The following is a 22,225-nucleotide window of genomic DNA, read 5'->3' as shown; positions in this document are numbered from 1 at the left end:
GTTTTTCAATTTAAAATTCACCTTTTATCGCGTTTCACTATTTCAAGTGACAAATTTACTCGCTGAAGCTTAACAATAGCACTAGGTGATACATTGCCATTCTTATTACAGAGTTGGGAAGTAACGCGTTACTTGTAACGCCGTTACCGTTTCCGTTACTTTTTTCGCCAACAATCGTTATTTTTTTGTCTGTAACGGTAACGGTAACGTCGTTACATTTTTACAGTAGGTAACGAATTCAACCGTTTTATTTTTATTGTTACTTTAGTTATCTCTATTTAATAGATCGCACTGAAAGCGTGTATTAAGTATTCTTGATTGGATAGAATTATTTCCTTCTAACATCTTTTCCCGCATCACGCGGTTAACAAATCAGTTGAGCCCAGTGCATATGTAACATAAACTATAGATTTTTAATACTAGCAGTTTAGTACTATTAAAATGCACAACATTAATAACGATATTACAATCTATATAACGATAAAACAATAGTAACTTTTGATAAAATTTGCGTTTTTAAATTACGATTTAGTTTCCTATAAAGATAAATATTAATACAAAAAATTAGAAAAATTAAAGTCAAATATTTTATTTTAGTATTACAAAATAGTAATGCAAAAGTAACGAATCGTTACTTTCTTAGTAACGATAACGATAACGCGGTTTACTTTTCTGAAGTAACGTTCCCAACTCTGCCATTCTAGCGTTAAACCGATAAGATTTTTATGTCTGCCATTGTTCTGCCATTGTACGCCACTTGGACGATCTTTTTGTTCAGAAAAGTCCAAAGACATCAGCAGCATCGTGTACCTAATTCCGAACCGCCGGCAGCGCCAGCATTCACTCATATCACTTCGATACGTGAAGCTGATCGCCATCGGACGAAAGGAGATCGTCATTGTCGAAGGCGTCATCATCGGCGCACTTCTATCGTAACACCCATCATCGCTAGAGCTAGAGCCTTCAGTCTATTACACGCGTTCTCCAGCTCGACACGAAGAAAACCAAAGAGATAAAGGAACATCGGTGTCGCCGTCGACGTCATCATCATCGCCATCCTCATCATTGTTCGTCATCATCGTCATCATTGCGTTTGCGTCATCTTCGTCTTAAAAGTCTCCTCTGATAGCTAGTGCGCTAGTCGCGTTTGGTCGAAAAGAAAAATACGAAGAGAGGAGAAGAGAGAGGAAGAAACAATTATCCCTCGTTTTTCTATTCAAATATTAATTCGATAATTTCCCGACAAATTTCCGCCTTTAGCAGTCAGTCCCCAGGTCGGTACTCTCCCCTGCCCTTTGCTCGCCCCGCTCGTCACGACGAAGCTCAAGAGCCTAAGCTCTTTTTGTGCGTGCGTCCTCATCGGTCTTCTTCCCTCCCCTTCCCGCGTCCCCCCCCCCCCTGCCCATTCTCCTCTCACGGATTACGCGGCAAAGATAATAGACGACGGGAGGCCTCGCGAATGGAACGGGCCGAGAAAACGCTCTCGTCCCTCTAGAACGTGACTAGAGCTATCGATCGGAGATACGTACGCACCGTCGGTCAAGCGACAGATCCCCGATCGACGCTCTGACACAACGTCGTCCTATCGTCGACAGGACGACCATTGACACGAGGACACTGCCGGTGTTTCCCTTCCCCTTTCCCTTCCTTCTCCCTTCGCCTTTGCCCTATTCTTCTTCGCGCGCGCACGAATGTCCCCGTCGAATGTGACGAGGCGTCATAACTATAACACGCGTCGCGCATCGTCGCCGAAAACGGCGGTTCGCGCGATGCGACCTTCCGAAAGTCACCACCTTCGTGGTGTCCGCCTCGTCGCGACCCCAGCCCGACACCCAATGGTGCTTCCAAACGCGAAGACGATGAATGGCTCGCGGCTACTTTCCTCTTCGTCGCAAGGCTAATGCACGCATGTATGTACGCACGATGCCGTGCTACCGAAGAGCTTCTACGTTCTTTGACTGTGATCTGCATATCGAAAATAGTCGGACGAGTCACATTCTGAAAACGCGTTCTCCACTCGTTGTTACGACCTGTGTCCGCTTATATACGCGAGAGATAAACTGCTGAACTAAAAATTTGTACGCCAAATTTGCATTGTCCAGAGATAGCTCGTAACTCCCGCTAATAAATCCTCTCACGGCGGTACGTTACTAGATAAATAGCGCTAATTGGTATTTAGTAATTATTCACGTTGTGATATTCTTCAGATGATTTCTAGCGATTTCTACGGTACCCTTTGCGCGAAGGCTGTTCCGAGCCTCGAACGAGGTTTCGCGAACTTTTCTTCGCCGACGATCTCGAAGAGTCAAAGTATTTAGCGGCTAAATTGTGTTTACCGAAAAATTCGGCGGATATTACTTAAGCGGAGAAGTTAATGGCGATCAAGGGCCAGTTTCACCAACGTCGATTAACTGTAACCTTCGATTAAACTCACTCTTCATCTCTTTCCAACTGTTCCCCTTAGAAAGAGACGAAGAGTGAGTTTAATCGAAGGTTACAGTTAATCGATGTTGGTGAAACTGGCCCTAAGTGATACTCGCAAAGTTCTACTACCTCGACCAGCGGTTTAACCCTCGGCTATACATATCACGCCAGCTCTGAGTAACGTTTTTGACATCTCTACACTACACCTCCTTGTATCCGGACGATCACGAAGAATCAGTTAGGTGATGTTTTTTCTTCGTGGATAACGGCGTGTCAAGTACGAATCGTGAGGTCAAACTTGAGGAGAAGCGTATAACTTGGGGTAGATTGTGCATCAGCGTCGACTAACCACGGTTCGTCAAGTCCCCTTTTCACGCGCGTAAAAAAAAACAGCAAGGCATTTAATACAGTTAGTGTACAGTTAGATCAGAGAACCTAGCTTTACCCATTAAGCGCTTTTCTATCCTTTTAAATCCTTGTAACTTGGGTCCTAATCAAAATTTTTAGTCCGCAATTGGTATTTAGGAGTTACCGACGGCGACCATGGGATGGGATATCTGGGAAAAAAAGAGAAACAATAGTTGAAAGTAGAGATAAAAATGTAATCTCTGCTCTTTTACTGACAAATATTCAATTAATAAATGATTTTATCTATTTTTTTGAGTAGAATTTTTGTTATGGATTTGTTATGAAATCATTTATTGGTTGAATATTTGTCAAGAAAAAGGCAGAGCTTACTTACTTTTTTACTTCCACTGTCAATCATTATCATTTCTTTCAGATATCCCATCCCGTTGCATTGCCGATAAGATTTTCAAAAGAGCAACTCTTTTTACCCCTAAATGCCAATTATGGTTTAAAAATTTTAATTAGTATTCGAATTATAAGAATTTAAAACAGAAAATCGCGTAAGAGTCTCCCAAGACTTAATGGATTAATTAAGCATTCCTCCTTACACTTCGTATTACTCGCAACCAAATACTGTTGGCACAATCAACCCTCGGAGTACTCGTTTAGCTTAACGGTGATAAGGGCAATGACGTGAGCAATGTGATTTTTATAACGGGTATTTTAATGAGTGAAAGGTGTTTGCGCACTCTCACTGTGTCTCGTTTGTTCAAACGATATAGCTCACTCGAGATGTTTCGGCCAATAGGTGTTCACTGAGAGAAACAATCAATTCTTCCAATATTTCTATTATATTTAGCTGTAATTAGCGCGATTATCAATCGCGATATAGCGAGGTGTAGACGAAGCGATCCTGTCTTTCTGTAGGCGTTCTGTACGCGATGTTTCAGAATGTGACCGGCAGAAGAGACGACGAATGTTCAGACACGTTAGCATAGACTCAACCTAGTGAACACAGTGTCTCAAATCGAGACATAAGATGTCTCAGAGACATCATATCATAAGACGTCTTGAAGATGTCTTAATGACGTCTTTTATAACAATATTTAATTCGTCTACACGACGGTTTTTTTTTTATGACATCATATGTCCCGATTTGGGACACGAGGAGTCAGGAAATTGTGCGATATACGCGAAATACGTAAAAAAATCCGTGTTCTCTTCTAGACGGTTAATTTGGCCGATGATTTTTTTTCTCACCGAGTCGACGGGTTTGCGGTCTTCGATTTCGTGTTGCGCGGTACGCACCATTAGGTGTTGGGTACGACGACTATCGACGTCAATCGCGATTCTCGCCTTGGACGATGGTCGTCGTTTCGCGTCTTCTGTAATCTCGGCGGACCCTCGACAAAAGTAATCCCCTGCGTTACCTTTCCCCCTGCGCACTATCGCTCGACAAGTGTAACTTCCTTGTATCTCGCTATAGTCTTGAAAATACGCCGCACGTATTTGTCCATTGCGCTCGAACGATCGAATTTGATTTTGAGTTGTATCTGCAATTGGTAGAAATTGGTAGTCTCGCACGTTACTTTTATTTTTCTTTGCAGTTTAGCGCGTGGATCCTGTAGTGCGATTCTGTAACTCGTTATGCTGTCGTTATGTGTTTATAACGACAGTTGCGCAGGTATACTATATAAGAAAAAAGCTGCGCAACTGTCGTTATGAGCACATAACGACGCATAACGAGTTACAGAATCGCACTACTGAAGCCGTTGACGCGCCCCCTTAAATAACGCGGGCCGTCTTTCGTCGTTTTTTCGAGATTACCGCGGAGCGCGTGCATGTGAAACGATTGCACCACAACTCAAATTATAAAATTTTTCTGCGCACGATATTTTCTCAAATTCCTCTTATTAAATTACACGTGGGTTCTTGAAGTCGCGACCACATGAAAAAGGTGTATCATCTTTGAAACGATTAACCCCAACAGCGGACGAAGTAACGGAGGGCATGATGAGTGAGCGGGAAGCAAGAGGCATTGCGTGAGAATGAGAGAACGTGCGAGTGCGTGTACGTGTGTGTGCGCATACGTGAGAAGCAGAGAGAAGGAGCCATAAGCTGCAGCAATAATATAATTATAGGTGTTATGGAAAACAAAAAATTAAGGAATAATTCCATCGGCGGAATGAGAAAGAATGAGCGATTACTGTATGACACGGATATGTATACATATACATATTTAAAAAAACATATATATATATATATATATATATATATAAAAATAGATAGATAGATAGGTAGATAGAGAGAAGTGTCACGAGGAGAAAGAAAATTACTATTAATATTGACAATTATATATTATTATTGGCAGCGCCTATATATTGCTCCTCGACAGATTTAATGTATCAGGCGGAGTGCTGACGACGTTAATGTTAATGTTTTGTTGAGTATATTATAATTATTACGAACGTTGAGGTGCATACATTCTACAGAGAAGATTATGGGTTAATGTTTAAACGGAAGGAGGAGAAAGAGAGAGAGAGAGAGAGAAAAAGAAAGGAAAATGATATAACGGTGAATACAATTACGATTTTGTGCACCGCGCGTTTAAGTGCGCGTTGCTGTAATAATTAACATTAAATAATAATAATAACGATGATTAAGAAGATATTAAGATCACACCTTGCATTGTACAGAAAGCATAATAATTGTTAGTTTAGGTAGAACAAACATTACGATCTACTATCTAATTATAATCCAATACGATTAAGATGATCTAAGATTTAATCGCGTAATCCCTCTGTCACGAGTTACTGCGGTCGTTGATAGGTATACCGCTCTCTGATATTTATTATCTGGCTGATAAATGGATTTCGTTCGAGGAGAGGATGCTTTGTTCGTGCCGTCGAGAAGCTTCGCGTTACTTAAAAGAGAAGGAGGAGAGATCCTTTCGGTCACCGAAGAAGGTAAAGAGAAATAAAGGAGTCACGCGGGCGCGAAAGCCTCCTTCTCTTTTTAAACTATACGTTTTCATCTTTCGGCCCCATATTCGTATGTTCTAATCTCCCCGTGCTCCATCGAGTCGCCTAACTGAACGTGTCGCGTGACGCCCCGTAAGGCGAATGCAAACGTTTTTTTCTTCTTCTCATTGTTTAAATCCACATCGATCTTTCGCGCAGTCTTGTTCACGTGCGATCGCCTTATTTCTCGGATCAATTGGATTTCCGTAACGGATCGTCGTGACGAGTCTGTCCGGACCATTCGATGTATCCGCGCTCTCGCAGAAATCCACAACCTCAGATCTCGTAATTTTAGCTTTATAGCGAACTCCTCGTGGTAGGAATTTTGAGAGAGAGAGAGAAAACACCTATCGTCGTCAATTTCTTATTGCTAGATAAAGAGAGAGCGCGCGAGAGAGAGAGAGAGAGAGAGAAAGAGAGTGAGATTCTATAAGAATAACATTATCGACGCACGACAGTTAACTGTACGTTAAACGAATCTGGCCTAAAGATTTAAGGTATGTCGCATTTCCTCGTTACTATCAATTGATCGATCATCCCGACGTTCATCCTCGTCTCATCCAGGACCGTCCCAGTCCCCCGGGACTAAGGAATCGGCCGTACGGATGTCTATAATTAATCTCGTTGTCCTTAATCTGTACGATTTTTATCGCTTTCGATTCTGCTCGTTTCAACGCTCGAAATCCTTTTCACGTTCGCGATTTCGTCATATCACTATCGTCAGTTAAGACGCAAGAAAGCATTTCCTTGTTTTTTTTTTTTTTTAATCTGACAACTTAAAGAGCAGCGAACTGGAGCAACGCGTTCAGAGTCGGCTCTCTGTCGCTAATTAGGATCGCGGAATCGGTGAACGTTGTTTCCTCGCGAGCGTCTCATTAGGTAGCTAGTTGCGGAAGCTGGCACGTCGTCCTTGAGAAGCTTCATTCTTTTTTGTCCCGAGCGCGCATGCAGAACATTGCCCCGCGGTTTAAAGCGCAGCAAAACGTGTCGAGAGGGATGAACTATGAAGAAACATAACAAAACGACAAACCTAGTGACACAATTTCCGTGTTCTCGAATTATATTTATTCATCGCGATTATAGCCGGAGTTACGTACTGCGGGAGATCGAATAGAAAGAGAGTGAGAGAGAGAGAAAGGAGGAACATCGGTTTAATCATTATAAATACGCTATTTCATTGCATTTGTACGTAGAATAGGATAGAAAAGAAAGATTGTGCGGCGGATTGATCTACGTAGAGATCTTCGGACGCGCGATCCATGACATTTCCGGACATAAAGACAAACACGCGGAAGAGAAAGAAGAGAGAGGAAAAGAAGAATAATGAACGCAGGCGGAGGGATCCTCTGGTGTCCGTGAACATGTGGGTCGATGTCATGTCGGTGCAATTATTAAATACGAGAGGCTACTTCAATAATCTTATGAGTGTCAATTCCAATTTCAAGTGTAAATTGTAATTTTGTGAGAGTCCTAAGAGAAAAGAACGAAAAAAAGGAGGGGAGAAGAGAGAGATGATGCGGCGTCAAACGACAGGAGAGAAGAATCTTAAACGGTTTAAAATAAAAAAATATAAGAGTCGCACGCGCGTATCACGGCGTGGCAAAGTGAGATTATTAATAAACTTAATTTATTGAAACCGATAAGAAATATTAGGAGCGAAAGGGAGCGTGTTTGTGTGTAAGAGAGAAAGAAAAGAAATGTGTGCGCGAGAGAGAACGAATGAGAAAGAGCGAGAGAAGAAAGAGAAAATGTTAAATTAAAAAAATAAAAAACTAAAAAAAGACAAACTAAATCTTAGCACGTGCAGGAGTAACAGAGATAATGGATACTTTTTATTGTAGGTATTTCATATAGATGAGATTCGTAAAAGTAATAAAAAGGAGCATACTGTATTAAACAGGAATACTTACCGAAAGAGGAACTCTAAGGTCAACGGTGTTTTTTCTGCCTATACGTATATCCGACATCTCGCGAGCGCGCTGTGTAATTTCTCTCCGCGTATAAGAAACTTTAAATGCTGAAACGAAAAAGCCGCAAAAAGGGCATTAAAAAAAGAAATCGACAGCAGACGCGTCAATATAAAAATCTGGCATTTTACGTTCTTATCTCTGACTATAAATGATAACTGTTTACTATTACTATTATTATCACCGGTCATCATCGTCATCATTGACACTGTACAAAGTCGGCAATAATTTTAAGAAACCCGCCCCTGAGACTCGTCTTATGTAACCGTTCGGGGACGAGCGAGGTAAAAACACATCTCGCCTCGTCGGCTCCGAGGGAGCCTTCACTTCCGATTTCACACAGGAGGAACCACTGAATCTTACAAGTTGGAAGTTGGAGAGAGAGAGAGAGAGAGTGAGGCCAACATTCAGACAATGAAACTATCCAAGAAATATCCGAGAGAGACTAGAAACGTTTGATCCGCGGGTGATAATCGTCTGTTTTACATAGTGATTACACAATTACCGCGAAAATGGAAAATGGAAATACAACTTGGAAAAATTAAAGAAAATAACAATTAGAACGAATTAAAGAAACACAGTAAAAACAAAATTTTTAAATGCTAATTAAGGAGAGAATTGTGTAAATTGAAACTTTGATTAAAAGTTTTCTGAGAAATATATTAAGCTGCAAAAAGAAAGTAGTTTATGTTTCAAACTTTATTTAATCAATTAATCAAAATTGCAATTAGTTTCGTTACGTACGAAGTTACCAATTATTGATCCTCGCATATAACTTTTTGATACAAATTATCGCGGTTTATCTTATAAATAATATTTACCTTAATTTTCAATATTTGATAATTTGATAGAATATGTAAATGAGTATATATATTTTCACTAATATCATATATTTATTGCATTTTCTATTTATTTAAAGTAAATATTTTTTCTTAATACGATCACTCGCAAATCAAATGTGTATGACATTCTCAATCTGCAAACAACGTTGGTTGATTTCGATCGTATCTTAAGCAATTATCTGTCTGTTTCTAGCATTAGTTCTAAGAAAAGGCAATAATCGATTAGATATTACATCTACAATCAACCGATATTGGCGAAAACAAGCAACAAGCAAGATATTTCTCGGACTTTTGTTGTTCGGATGTAATGACGCGATTAATTCTGCAATAGAGATATAATACGATGATCAAGTGAATGTGCCCTTTCGTCGTGTAATCAAGCACAAAGGAAAAAATCCCTTTTACGAGCGTACGTAGCAGTAGGCCTCTAGTCGAGTGCGTCCGGCAAAGAAATCTAGCTGCCTTCGAGAACATCGCTGCAAAACTGTAATCTCGTCTCGCTGGCCGCACCGAAAAAAAATGCTTATGGCTTTTGCAGTACAATTTTCGCTATATGGAAACCGATACTATTATCGTTAGAGCTCTCATCATTTCGGAATCTGTGTATATCACTCTCTGGCAACTGTCAGACGCGGCTGGCGAAAAAAAATTTATCGCGAAATCCAGTGTGTCGAATGCAGTTAGAAATCACCGGATTGCGCCACGAAAAGTAAAAAGATATAAAATAAAAACTCGTTTATTCTCTCGACCAACGAGACTCGAAGCAGCGGCTCGTGTCAGGAAGGGCAGCTTTCGGCCTCGAGATCGCGGCTTTATAATATGATCGCGGTGGCACGCGAGCTCGGAAGATACCTAAGAGATATCTGAACATCTAAAAACTTTGACTGCCTAAAGAAAAAAAAATACGGCAAGTCTGAAGAATTGGGACATTAAAAAAAATAATAATAAGACGTCTGAAAGATTGAAATATTCAAGAAATTTAAACGTCTAAAAAAATTACGATGTAGGATATATCTAAAATAAGAATATCTGAAAAATAATTTAATATCTGAATTATTAGGCCATTCCGAATACGAGGACATCATCTGAAAAATTACGGTATCTCGTGTCAAGTACTTTTCTAGACCATTTAGGCTGTCTGGTACGATCGATTCCTCCTGAGAAAAAATAAGTCCCAATTCGGCAAGACGCGACCTCCGCTCCTTCCGGCGCGAATCGCCAGTTTCCGCTCGTGCCGCACTCAAGAAACATCAACGATGTAAGAATAACGACTCTCGATACTCACACACTCATCCGCAAAAGCGAAAAAAAAGAAGAAGAAAGAGAGAGGAGGAAAGTCAAGCGTTCACTGTACAATTATATTCTTTTACGTTACTCAACTCTTACAATTAAGTAGTCGGGTAGAATATTTTGCATTACCGATAACAACAGTAGCGTATCACGATCGTCTTAACCCCTAATTTTATATATCATTGGAGATAAGTAATCCGCAAAAATAAAGATTATAACCAGCACTGCAGTGAAGTTACTATACATCTGTAGATAAGCGGTTCGCAAGGAGAATTCAAAAAACCGACACGATGTTCAATGTATTTAATGATCTTCTTCGAAGGGTGAAGAATATATGAATATATGGGGAATAAAAGAAAAAGAGGGAGCGGCTTGGTTTCTTGGGTTCCTCTCAGCATCTCCTCCAATCCTTCTCTGTAAATGCAAGATGCCGATCGTGACTGGCGAAAATGACGTAGTCATAAAAAATGAATCTTTATCTGTATTTCTCTGCATATGGATTTATTGTAGATAATATTTTGTAAGATCTAATTTACAAGCTATGTAGGAAACAGGCTCGCTTATTACTGAATAGCTTTGAAATCGCAAATAAATAAAATTTCACGCTGACTAAACGTTACACATAATAAAAAAAAAATAGACGAGAACTCTAGACGCGTTTAATAAATAATATGTACAAAATATGAATGTAAATTACGAGTTTTGTAAATGCTAGGAGATATCACGCTACTTGTATTATTATGTACATTCGTTTATATATTAGGACAAAGAACGGAATCGACTTCGTCTGTCACTATGCTTGATCGACTCAGCAGTCCGTCCTCGAATTGACCATCGTCAGCATTCTTTTCCGGACCGCGAAGGGCCCTTGTCTGTATAAAACGCCTCACCACTGTGGGATTCACGTAAGACATGGTCAATCTGCATCCCCAAGATAGAAGCGCCAAGGGCTATGTAAACAGGACAACAATTATCAAAGGTACTTGAGAGTAGCTTCTATTTAAATTTTTAAGAATAGTAAGTGTAATAAAAGTTCTGAGAGATAATAATGCAAATTGTAGTTACAGGGTGTTCCTGAACTTAGTGCTAAAATTGGCATAGCGGCTTTAGCACGTGAAAAAAGTCGAAAATGTCTAATAAACATATGTCCGAATTCCAACGGTTTCGGGGTTATAGGGTATAGGTGAAGTTGCTTTCGTAAAAAAACATAAATTGAAGTAAATGTTGTTTAATGTATTCTTTACTGTTTAAAGCTTTAAAAGATGCTTAAAAATTCAGAACAATTATGACAATTCTGAACACTTAATGCTATTGATGTCATTCGCGAAACTCCAAACATTTTTCAAAAAGCAAAACAATTTTAAATTCGTGCTAGAAAGTGTGTTGAGGTCGATGGAGAAATTTTTGAGCACCTTTTATAAGACTTTAAACAGTGTAAGGAATATTAAACAACATTTACTTCAATTTATATTTTTTTACGAAAGCAACTTTATAGGCCTTTGCACAATGCCAAGCAACAGGCAATAGGAACAGAATTTCCGGTGCGTTGTATTTATATTCTCTATTGCCTGTACCTGAACAATCACTAAAAGCGGTCAATCAAATAATAAATAAAATCAAATCACTGTTATTGGTCAGGTCAGGTCGAATACAGGCAAGAGAGAATAGAAATACAACGCATCGGAAATTCTGTTCCTATTCCCTGTTTCTATTGCCTGTTACTCAGCATTGTGCGAGGGCTCTATAACTTCGAAACCGTTCGGGGATTCGGACATATGTTTATTAGATATTCTCAACTTGTTTTCACGTGTTAAAGCAGCTGCACCAGTGGCACTGAGTTCAGGGACACCCTGTATATATAGATAAGTTGGAATATCAGAAAACTTGGGGGAAAAAAAAATGTATTTCAAATAAACTCTTAATACTCCTATACTCACTCGTTCTTCATCCAGATAACTGTATGGCGTGATGACGTGTCGCCAAAGACATTTGCTGACGAGATTTTTTAAACGTTCTACTTCTAGCGGATTTGCGCACGGGTGATACAACATGACGATCGCACCATGCTGTTAACAATAGGATAATAAATGTAAAAGATTTTCATAATAAATTTTGTAGATAATACGCTGTGTCGCTGTTACGATTACCTCGAGACTATGCAGCCACCTCTGTTTGGGCACGTACTTGTATTCTCCGTAAACTGGCCACAAAGGTCTATGCGGACCACTGCAAATATTAATACCGCATAAATATTGTTAGGGATTATTTATGACAAAAGAACATTATATACTTACTAAAAAGGAATATCGACGTCGTATTCAATTCGTTGGTTCATACATTTATGCGCAGCCTGTAAAATACTTCGATAAAAATTTGTACTAGTAAATAATGGCAGTATTTCATGACAACGATATATGATGTTTTTACCTTATATGCCCTCGGGATGTTCTCACAATAGATCCTTGGTGCAATCTTACTCGGCATGATATCATGACCGTAACACGTGTATTCTGATGGGGTATGATCCCAATCAATAGTCAAGTTGGTCTGAAATTTCATTATCATCAAAATATATGCTATATTCTTTGTAGGGAATATTTAAGCGTTCTTTTCAATTAAGACAATCTATGTGAATGGCAACTACAGCAACCTTAGCATCGTCGCATTCTGGTGACACATGACCCATGTGCATCTCAAGAGGAAAGTCTACTATAGTCTCGTATTCATATCGTTGCTGATTCTTCGGAAACACTTTGGGCGGCGGTTTCGGATCGTCCGGTCTGTCAGGCATCCAACGTCCAGGCCAAAGCGTCTCCTGAGATGACTCTGTTACAGATTCGTGTTCGTATTGTTGGCGATTCTTTGGCAACACCTTGGGCGGTGGTTTCGGATCGCCTGGCCTGTCAGGCATCCAACGTCCAGGCCAATACATCTCGTGAGGTGGCTCCGTTACAGATTTGTATTCATATTGTTGCTGATTCTTTGGCAACACCTTGGGCGATGGATCGTCTGGCCTGTCAGGCATCCAATGCTTGTGCCAATTCTCAAGTTCATCTTCAATGTTTCTGCGTTTCTCCTTGTTATATTCATTAACATCTAGTATATGCAGCAATTTTTGCATATCATTTTCGTCCCGTTGCGGTACGGCATAATCTGAAAGACAAAGTTTTCGCAATAAAGAAATTAATTCAGCTTATTGCTTAAAAGATAAATAAAAGTTAATATAATTTTTCGAGAAAAATATAATTTTTTGAGAAAGTAAAAAGCTATATAGCTTAAAATTCTTTTATTTAAGTATAGAGATTAAAATATTTTTTAGCATCGAATGTGTATTGTTTTTGTTGAAAAAGATCTACATCTTAAACAAGTCTCTAATTAAAAGTTATTAATAACTGATTACATTTTTGCCACGAAAATTTATTTTTGAAATAAGATTCGCGTAAGGATGTACACCATGATAGAAAAGTTGTGATTGATAGAAAAATATTGAGCTGTCATTACTTCTAGGTTAGAAACGTAAAAGCATGAAATCGTGAGAAAAATGTTCTGTAATACCATTGTATCTGTACGTGTCCACGAAGCTCGCTGTCACGAAAGCGCAAATCAGGAAGTCGAGGACCAGCCGGGTCATCGCGTTCGGCCACTGCGAACGTAGTAAAGACACCAAATGCAAATGTTTTAATCGCACCGAATAACCTTACGTCACTCGACGTCATTTGACGTATTACTGCTACTGCGTATTACCAGTATTGCCAATTGCCATGCGCGAAGGAAGGTGCACAATAGCACTCTTTTTGCACTCTCCGTCTTTTTTGTTTTTCTTTCAAACGTGCAAATATGCAATTATTTCATTTCAAATGTAACAAGTATTAATAAGTTCATATCAGACAATACATTCAATTCATTTAAAAATAGAGAATTGCAAACTGAGGATTAGAATTAGACCAATCAGATAAATTTAATTTTAGTCTGTCTTTGCTCTGATTGGCTGAATTTGAATCTCCAATTCGAATCTTTCAATCTTTAATCTTCAATCTGACCGTCTGTGTTTTTTTTTCCGAAGAATTTTCTGAGCTGGTGCACACTAGTGCAATAACCCTAAGAGCAAAAAGTCGACTTTAAGTCGACTTGAAGTCGACTTCTACCGATACTGACTTGGCAGAAAGTCGACTTTTTTAAGGACGAAAGTCGACTTGAAGTCGACTTGAAGTCGGCGAATGTCTCAAAAAACGCCGACTAAAAGTCGACTTTCCGTCATGACGGGAAGTCGACTTTTCGTCATGACGGGAAGTCGACTTCTTGTCATGACGGAAAGTCGACTTTTAGTCGGCGTTTTTTGAGACATTCGCCGACTTCAAGTCGACTTTCGTCCTTAAAAAAGTCGACTTCTCTGCCAAGTCAGTTTCGGTAGAAGTCGACTTCAAGTCGACTTCCCGTCATGACGGAAAGTCGACTTCCCGCCAACTTTAAAGTCGATAAAAAACCGCCGCCGCGTACGTCTGGAGGTCGGTTGTATATCTTGAAATGAGGTAAAAATGACAAAAGTTAACAGATTTTATTAGATTCTGATAAATAAAATCGTAGATACGCTAATGAATTTTCTCACTTTTGTAATTTTACCTCATTATTTCAAGATACACAATCGACTCTTTGCTGGAAGGCTAAAACTGATGCATTTCGATTTTTTTTTATATATAAAATAATTTAATTATCTAAAAAACTGTATAATTACAATCCTAATGTTTTATTCTTAATTACAAAGGCGGCCACTGTGTGCCGTCATATCTGTGCCACTTCTGCGTGCGCGGATTCCGGCAGCCACTTCTTGTAAGCTGACAACAGAACTAAAATTATAAATATATAATATCCACAGACTTTTATACTAGACCATTAACATCTATGGACGCACTGCCGAAAAGCTGATGCGAATGCGAGGTGCAAGTGTTAATGAAAGGTGCGGCCATATTGAATTAACAATAAGTCACTATCGGGTGTTCAGTTGCTCATGATGTGCGTGTATCTGCATTCGTTATTACAGTACATAACGAAGCAGGCGAATGTTTTTGTATTAAATGGTACATGTTAATTGGTACATGGTTAATTGGTACATGTTATCAATAAGTTTGTAAGTCATGCCTTTAACGTGTAGCTACTTGAATGCCGAAATCGAACCACTACTCCTATAGTATTAAACCCTTTCTTTTGCACATTCTGTATATGCCAGACTATTGTATAGAAATCTTGTATAAAACCACTTGTATAGAATCTGTAGTATAAGTATAGCATATCTTGACTAAAATCAACATGGCGGCAAGCATCACGGCCGAGATGCCTGTCAACGGTCTAGTATTGTATAGAAGTCTACTCGATGATAATATCTAAATATTATTTTATAAATTAAAATCTCACATTTTTCATCCAAACCCCAGATTTCTAGCAGTTTGTATTTGGACACGACTCCCTGCGACTGCAACGTTTGTACTATTGCTTGAGTGCGTGGTATCAACCTGAAAAAATCGTATTGAATTGATGTAATTTATTCGATGAATCAACGTGAAATCGAAAGGAGATAGAATAACGATTTACCTGGCCCATGACTTGGTGATGCTCCCAGGTGTCGTCAGCAACGACGGAACAAATCGTTTCAGCTTAGGGTACACTTGACCCTCCAAGAAGAAATACGCGAACCACTTTACACCGTCCACAGATGCTCTATATCCATCGATGGTAGTCCCCATCCGGCCTTTCCAAATGTACCAGACACGCGGCAAATGATCTTCCCGGTTCCTTGATTATATCCATAAATGAGAATAATATTCGATCATAATGAAGATTAATATCTTTATAAATAAATAAATAGGAAAAACATTATAAAGCAACAATTGTGATAAAAATACCTTGGCGGTGGATCAACCAATGATTCACTAAGATGGCATAGCGTGGAAGCGAATTTCGGCAATCATTTGGGTTCTATCGCCGTGACACCTTCGCATATACATCTTATTCGTTTCGTACACCTCTTTATAAACCACCTATTCCGGACTGATTTTCCGTAGAACGCACGAAGAATGCATGAACACAGGTTCCTCCATTTCTGATGGTGTTCTGAAAGATGGTTCAGAATAGAGAGTTCGCATTCAATAGGTCTTAATTATCGATGATAATTAATAACACACCATACCTAACCTCTAAAGCATATTTCCACTTGGCCTTATCCTGATCCTCTTTTAGATCCGCCATACCTGCAAGAACTATCTGGCGCAGCAATTTCGCTTCCATGTCGGTTGGTAACGGCATTCTGTAACAATTCTTGTTGTAGACAATGTAGACAACCGTCTCAAACATATTGCAACATACATACAGTCAAATTCCAGTATTCTGATCTAATCGAGGAAGTCAACGGGAAGACAATGATGACGACGACGACGACGTTTCGTGGCGGTGGTTGATAGCGCGGCGCTTTTCGACGTCTTATCGTGTCCTGTCTCGCGGCATGTATTCCTTGCACTCGCGTAAACATTAATTTTCTCCTCCAGCCTCCTCGAGATTCGCCGCCATATTGATGACGCGCCGCTTGACTGCTTTCCGTCTTTTTATAGTCGACTATTTAGAAGTCGACTTTTAGTCGACTTTCCGCCATTTTTAGAAGTCGACTAGAAGTCGACTTATAAAAGTCGACGGAAAATTGACTTTTATAAGTCGACTATTTAGAAGTCGATTTTTAGTCGACATTCCGCCATTTTTAGAAGTCGACTTTTAGTCGACTTTTCGCCATTTTTAGAAGTCGACTAAAAGTCGACTTTCCGCCATTTTTAGAAGTCGACTAGAAGTCGACTTATAAAAGTCAACTTTTCGTTGACTTTTATAAGTCGACTATTTAGAAGTCGACTTTTAGTCGACTTTCCGCCATTTTTAGAAGTCGCCTATTTAGAAGTCGACTTTTAGTCGACTTTCTGCCATTTTTAGAAGCCGACTAGAAGTCGACTTATAAAAGTCGACTTACCGTCGACTTTCCGTCAACTGTGCTCTTAGGGAAGTTAGGTGCATGTATATTTTTAACGTTCTTGACTGGCCCGGGTTGAAAATAACGCTATTTAGTTCACTCTAACTTATTGCACCAACGTGCACCTGTTCAGGGAGTTCTTCGAAAAAGAACAAAATAAGGCATTTACTACGTTTACGCGAGCGTTACTTCTGTAGTAATTTACGATAATTCACTCGTTTACGCGGAGTAAATTATCGTAAGTTACTACAAAATCCCGTTTACGCGAACGAATTATCGTAAGTTACTACAGAAGTAACGCTCGCGTAAACGTAGGGTGCGTTCTGTTTCTCATATGATGCGCGCATAAACATAAACATTACGTATACTATAGATAAATGCACGCATATGCGCGTTACGGAATGTGGCCGTAGTAATTGTGATACAGGCTTTAGGTCTGTTCTTTGTAGTCGCACTCTACGTTAATCTTTTAAAGTTAATTTTATTTAAGTTAATTAAAAAAGATTATACAAGAGAAAAAAACACATGCACATATTTTATATGTAATTATATATAGATGTATTAATAATATCGGTAACATTATTATATGGAGCAAACAAAATAATTAGCAGTAATATGATAGCAGTTTGCGAGCAGATTGAGTATATTAGCGTCGATTAGTATTAATTATATATCCGCATCAAACGTTTAGTTTGTTGATGTAATTTGCGAACGTAACATGACGACGCAGTAGTAGAAATGGAAGTCTGTTGTTTGAAAATAATTTAAATTATATTATTATTTAGTAATTATAAAAATAATAGTTAATAATACAATGAAATGGCAGTGTTAATGGACGGCAGTGTGGTCACTGTGATTTAGTGGTAGAGCGCCAGACTCGTAATCTGATGGAGAACCAGGTTCGAGTCCATGCAATTAGAGCCATGGAAAGTTTTTTCCAAAAGCTGCGCTCTCCGTGCAAGATAGACCCTTGTGCGGAACAAACTGGGCTCCGTCTTTCGGAAAGGGACGTTAAGCTGTTGGTCCAAAAAGCAGAAAGCCTGCTTCAAATGAAAGGTAAATTGCATTTAGTAAAAACAATGTTATAGAAACATGCTTTTACCTTTTTGAAAATTATTTTATTATTTAAATTGCGTTACATAATTTCAAATTTTGTTTAATTATAATATTATCTAAATTGTAAGGATAAACAAAGAACAAAAACAATTGTTGCTGGCTTTATATTTTTATAATGAATAATGCGATTAATATAAATAGCAAGAATATGTGAATATTTCTTTTAACTGGAGAAAAACTTGAAAATTCGTGGTAATTGAAAAATGTTCTAAATAATGTTAAATATCAAATTTTTCAATAAAATATATTTGAGCATTTGTATAACAACATATATATAATGTATGAATTATATATCTGGAGAACGAATGTTATATATAACGAAAAGAAAAGCAGAAAATAAAAAAAAGAAAAATAATAAAAATATTCTACAAATTATCCAAAGCTGTTCGTTCGTAAAATAATTTTAGTTGATGCTGCACTTAAGAATAAAAATTACAGACATTTTGCAATAAGTACACATGGGAGCGATATTCGCAGAAAAGCGTATTTAGTCCACAATTTTACCCACGTGAATGCCCGATGGCGGATGCTTCGAACGATATAATGCTTTGTCTCGTCATTAGCGTAGTGCGTGTATTGTAATTTCATTAATTACTTCAGTGCAACGGCACGAGTTCACCGTTTGTTAGTTGCATCGACCGGTTCTCTAACAGTTCCCTCTAATCATGATTCATTTAGGCCGGAGAGCATGGTGGTTACGTTTAACTGGTGTTTATAATCTAATTAAACGATGAAGCGATCTCTTCATCAAGCTTACTTACCCATTCTATCATTTAATTCCTTCTTATACATATATTAGTTATATAGGTATAGAATGTGTGTGTGTCGGTATCGACATTTTTAATTTAATTATATTAAATTGTTACATATGCGATTATATTTATATCAAATATATAACGAACGATTTCAATTGTTTAACGTAATTACAATCTAATTGCTCTTTCGTTAATATTTTCATAATCTTTAGAGAAACATATTACATTTTAGGAAACATACCCTAACAGCACATGTAAGGTATGAGTTCGGAGAATATGTTCGTAAAAGTAGAGAATATTAGTAGAGAATAAGGATGTTCTCAGTAAATTAGGTTCTCTATACATTGTCTGTACCTTCATGATATCATGTTATTAGGGTATAATGATATTCTTTATCGATGAATTATAATTGAGGCACCTCAACTTTAATCATTATTTTTGGGGTTGATTTATTTTTTCTACTTTATATAAACAAATTTATATAAAATTATTATATTTATATACATACAGTTTTATTTTTACTAAAGGAAAAATTACGTATAGGCTTGTACGAAGAAATCACTTTGAGAAAGAAAATCAAATTTCCATCTTATCAAAAGCACGGTAGATTTGCTTCGATAATTAGAGTACTAAATCATTAAACGCATATATATTTCATGTCACAATACTCATAATTGATGCGAAAATTGCGCTGGAATTATTATCGTGGGTGTGCAGAATCACTTAATATTCATGTTCAGGCGCTGGAATAGAACGGGAAAACATTTGTTAATGTAGCTTAGAACATTACGAGCTGTACGCGCGACCTCTCGTATAACGCGCCACCGTGCATCTATAAACGTCGTTCGTTATTAATCGCCGGAGCTGCATAATAGCGTTATCGCTGCACGCACGAGACCTCATTTTCGAAATCCGAATGCCCGTGAGAGAATGGGATCCGCGACACCCACGACGCGCGGCGACGCGACGCGCAGTTTCGCTGTAGCTGAAATCGCGCGGAACGACCCGCGACCTTCGCGAGAGCGAGGTCGCAAAATGTATTTACGCAACAGCGAATTTTATTTACGCGCAATAAACAGAAGCATGGTAATTTTGCAAGTGAAAACAGGTAAAACAAATATAAACGGTCTATGAATAAGTAAAGAAAGAGCGCGTACAGTAAAAGTTATCTGAGAGACATATTATACCGATCGATTAGCAGCAGATATATCCTACAGAATCAATTTTCTTTCAATTAGGTATTAATAATTTGCAAAAAGACATTAATATGTTTTGATAAGGAAATAATTGAGCAGTTATCTTTTTGATATTTTTATTTCCATAAAAAGTAAGATAATGAAACTACACTTCAACAAAATTAAAAGATTATTTAAAATCAGCGCTGAAAAGGACCGAACTCAAAGTCACGTATCTTTGCGAAAAATAACCGCAGAACGATTTTAAAACGTGTTTTAAAGCTTAAACGTTTTAAAGCTTAAAGTTTCAGCTTTTAAGCATTCGAAAGTTGAACCTTTAAGCTTTAAAACGCGTTTTTAAGCATTATTCTGCGATTATTTTTTGCAAAGATACGTGACTTTGAATTCGCTCCTTTTTAGAGTTGATTTTAAGCGATCCTTTAATTTTGTTGAGAAGTGTATTTAATCGAGAAAGGGGAGAGGTACAGAGAAAACTTAATTATTATGAAAATTTTATTATTTTATTTTATCTAAAATTCTATCGATTTTCTGCAACCACGAGTTAATGGTCGTGTCGAGGATAGAGGAAGAGTTTAATTAGTCCTCGTAGAGACATGTATCCCGAACGTGATACCGAGTGCAGGGGTGACGAAAAAGAAACAAAAAAATACTCGGTTAGACGATAGCACTCGTCGGACGGAGTTATCAAGTCGGTACTTGACTCGAAGTACTTCTGATGTGCCACCCAGGAGCTATTACACGAGCCGTGCTCTTTCTCTTCGGTCTTACAGCGTAACCATCGGAGGAGGGTTGACGAACCTGCTGGGCAGTCACGTCTATACATATATATTCGATGCAGACAATGCCGTGACAAATAATTTTTGGCGAATGGTAACGTTCTCTATACATAAAAATCGCGAAAAGAACGTCGTAAAATGTGCAAATAAAACGTATAAATAAAGTGACTATAAACGTGAAAATAATTTAGAGAATTTGAAGATTCACATGAAAATAACTATTTTCAAGATTTACAATATAAAATAAATAGTTTATCAAAATATATGATGTTACTTATTGTTAGAATATCTTGGGACTCATACAATTTAATTAGAAACAAAGATGTTTAATATCGATTATCTAAAAATTACCAAAATACCAAATATTGACCAAATATTTTTAAAACCTCCATGAAACCTCTTTGAAATAAGATCAACTTTACATTTTTTAATTTAATTGTTTTTTAAGTTTCGCGTCTTTGCGGATATATATTCTAATAATCAAATAATACACAAAATATATCTTCCGTTACCTTCGTATTGTGATTATTTAACTATCCTGTATAATACCGGGATTGCCCTCTTTTTGATACAGAACCTTATCAAGCCTTTATCGAGTAGTTCAAGAGGAAAATATTACGTGGAACATATAAATTTTCATCGACTTTTCCAAGAAAACGTCTGATTTTCAAACTAATTTTTTTTATTTATAGAAACTTGTAATTACAGGAACTTTTATTTACAGGAAAATTTATTCTTTCACTTCCATTTTTCTTTCGATTTCTCAAATTCCTCCTTTTTAAGATTTCGATATATATAGATATATGTAATTCGTATAGAATTATATTTTATGCTTGAATAATTTCTAGCGATTTTTCTTGTGTTACTGTGAAATTTATGTTGACAGTGCCTTAACATTCTCTATTGAAAAAGTAAGAATGATTTTGATATATAAATATTTTATGCATTATTTCACAGTAATTTTAAAATTATATTTCAAATTGCTTAAATCGCTTTATTTATTAAAAGTGATGCACATTTCGGAATCAATTATAGTTCAATATAGTTTATCATACGCGAAATCGAGTCATCATACACTGATGATTTCGATCAATCTTTCCAATATTGCATGTAATACCAATTTCGAATCAATAATACCAAAATCGCTGAATAAGTTTTATTACCTTCTATTAGACATTGTAATTTCTTCCGTTTAAATTCATCGACATTTGAACACATTTAAATTATATATAGTGTTGATAAAATTAATCCTTCATCATAACTATTGTTTAAATTTTCGATCAAGTTCGCGAAAATCACATATAATTTTTTAATCGCAATATTGGCTGCGTTTTATAAGTAAAATAATAAAATGCAAACACGTGTTTACATTACAGGTACAATAATTCATAATATTGAACGCGTCGACTAATTAACTTTGTGTTTCTCGTCAGAATTAATTTCATATACTTTTCGTTTCTGATTTATTCTATTCGGTTAACTATAAGT

General features: G+C 37.6%; 3 protein-coding genes across 11 annotated transcripts in view; 1 reads left to right on the top strand and 2 right to left on the bottom strand.

The window, feature by feature from the left end:
* The window catches only part of LOC139824060 (syntaxin 1A), an 83,933-nt gene extending 78,391 nt beyond the window's left edge, over positions 1-5,542 (top strand). For all 5 annotated transcript variants that reach the window (XR_011734989.1, XR_011734988.1, XR_011734987.1 and 2 more), the window contains one exon: positions 779-5,542. The gene's annotated coding sequence lies outside the window, so the exon portion shown is untranslated. The remainder of the gene's footprint in view (positions 1-778) is intronic.
* A 4,994-nt stretch (positions 5,543-10,536) lies between these two features.
* On the bottom strand, positions 10,537-13,624 carry LOC139824058 (uncharacterized). The gene is made up of 7 exons (XM_071796545.1): positions 13,447-13,624; positions 12,542-13,044; positions 12,319-12,438; positions 12,186-12,241; positions 12,039-12,117; positions 11,829-11,957; positions 10,537-10,841 (listed from the first exon to the last, which is right to left on the bottom strand). The coding sequence occupies exons 1-7, from the start codon at positions 13,520-13,522 to the stop codon at positions 10,644-10,646; spliced, it is 1,161 nt and encodes a 386-aa protein (XP_071652646.1). The 5' UTR covers positions 13,523-13,624; the 3' UTR covers positions 10,537-10,643.
* Positions 13,625-14,616: 992 nt separating this feature from the next.
* On the bottom strand, positions 14,617-16,475 carry LOC139824052 (probable ATP-dependent RNA helicase DHX37). Of its 5 annotated transcripts, none has more exons than XR_011734983.1 (6): positions 16,253-16,475; positions 16,068-16,189; positions 15,789-15,996; positions 15,478-15,678; positions 15,301-15,398; positions 14,617-14,735 (listed from the first exon to the last, which is right to left on the bottom strand). XR_011734983.1 is itself a non-coding variant. In XM_071796538.1 (6 exons), the coding sequence occupies exons 4-6, from the start codon at positions 15,627-15,629 to the stop codon at positions 14,671-14,673; spliced, it is 315 nt and encodes a 104-aa protein (XP_071652639.1). In that variant the 5' UTR covers positions 15,630-15,678; positions 15,789-15,996; positions 16,073-16,189; positions 16,253-16,474; the 3' UTR covers positions 14,617-14,670. The 5 variants fall into 5 exon arrangements, 3 of the variants coding, with proteins under 3 accessions (XP_071652639.1, XP_071652640.1, XP_071652641.1); XR_011734982.1 differs by having other exon boundaries at positions 16,078-16,189; positions 16,253-16,474; XM_071796538.1 differs by having other exon boundaries at positions 16,073-16,189; positions 16,253-16,474.
* Positions 16,476-22,225: the final 5,750 nt, after the last annotated feature.

This window comes from Temnothorax longispinosus, unplaced genomic scaffold (assembly GCF_030848805.1).
Source record: "Temnothorax longispinosus isolate EJ_2023e unplaced genomic scaffold, Tlon_JGU_v1 HiC_scaffold_25, whole genome shotgun sequence".
NCBI classification, from domain to species: domain Eukaryota; kingdom Metazoa; phylum Arthropoda; class Insecta; order Hymenoptera; family Formicidae; genus Temnothorax; species Temnothorax longispinosus.
Note: the sequence above shows the minus strand (reverse complement) of the source record. Positions and strands in the feature narration are given on the sequence as shown.

Bases quoted from the DNA above. Each gene is read 5' to 3' on its own strand.
- LOC139824058 (XM_071796545.1), bottom strand. From the start codon at position 13,522: ATGACCCGGCTGGTCCTCGACTTCCTGATTTGCGCTTTCGTGACAGCG. The intron at 11,958-12,038 runs GTAATCGTAACA...TATTGTTAACAG, and splicing joins GGTGGCTGCATAGTCTCGAG to CATGGTGCGATCGTCATGTT. The intron at 10,842-11,828 runs GTGAGTATAGGA...CTGTTTACATAG, and splicing joins GTTATCTGGATGAAGAACGA to CCCTTGGCGCTTCTATCTTG.
- LOC139824052 (XM_071796538.1), bottom strand. From the start codon at position 15,629: ATGGGGACTACCATCGATGGATATAGAGCATCTGTGGACGGTGTAAAG. The intron at 15,399-15,477 runs GTAAATCGTTAT...CGATTTTTTCAG, and splicing joins ATCACCAAGTCATGGGCCAG to GTTGATACCACGCACTCAAG. The intron at 14,736-15,300 runs GTGAGATTTTAA...TTATAATTTTAG, and splicing joins CTGGGGTTTGGATGAAAAAT to TTCTGTTGTCAGCTTACAAG.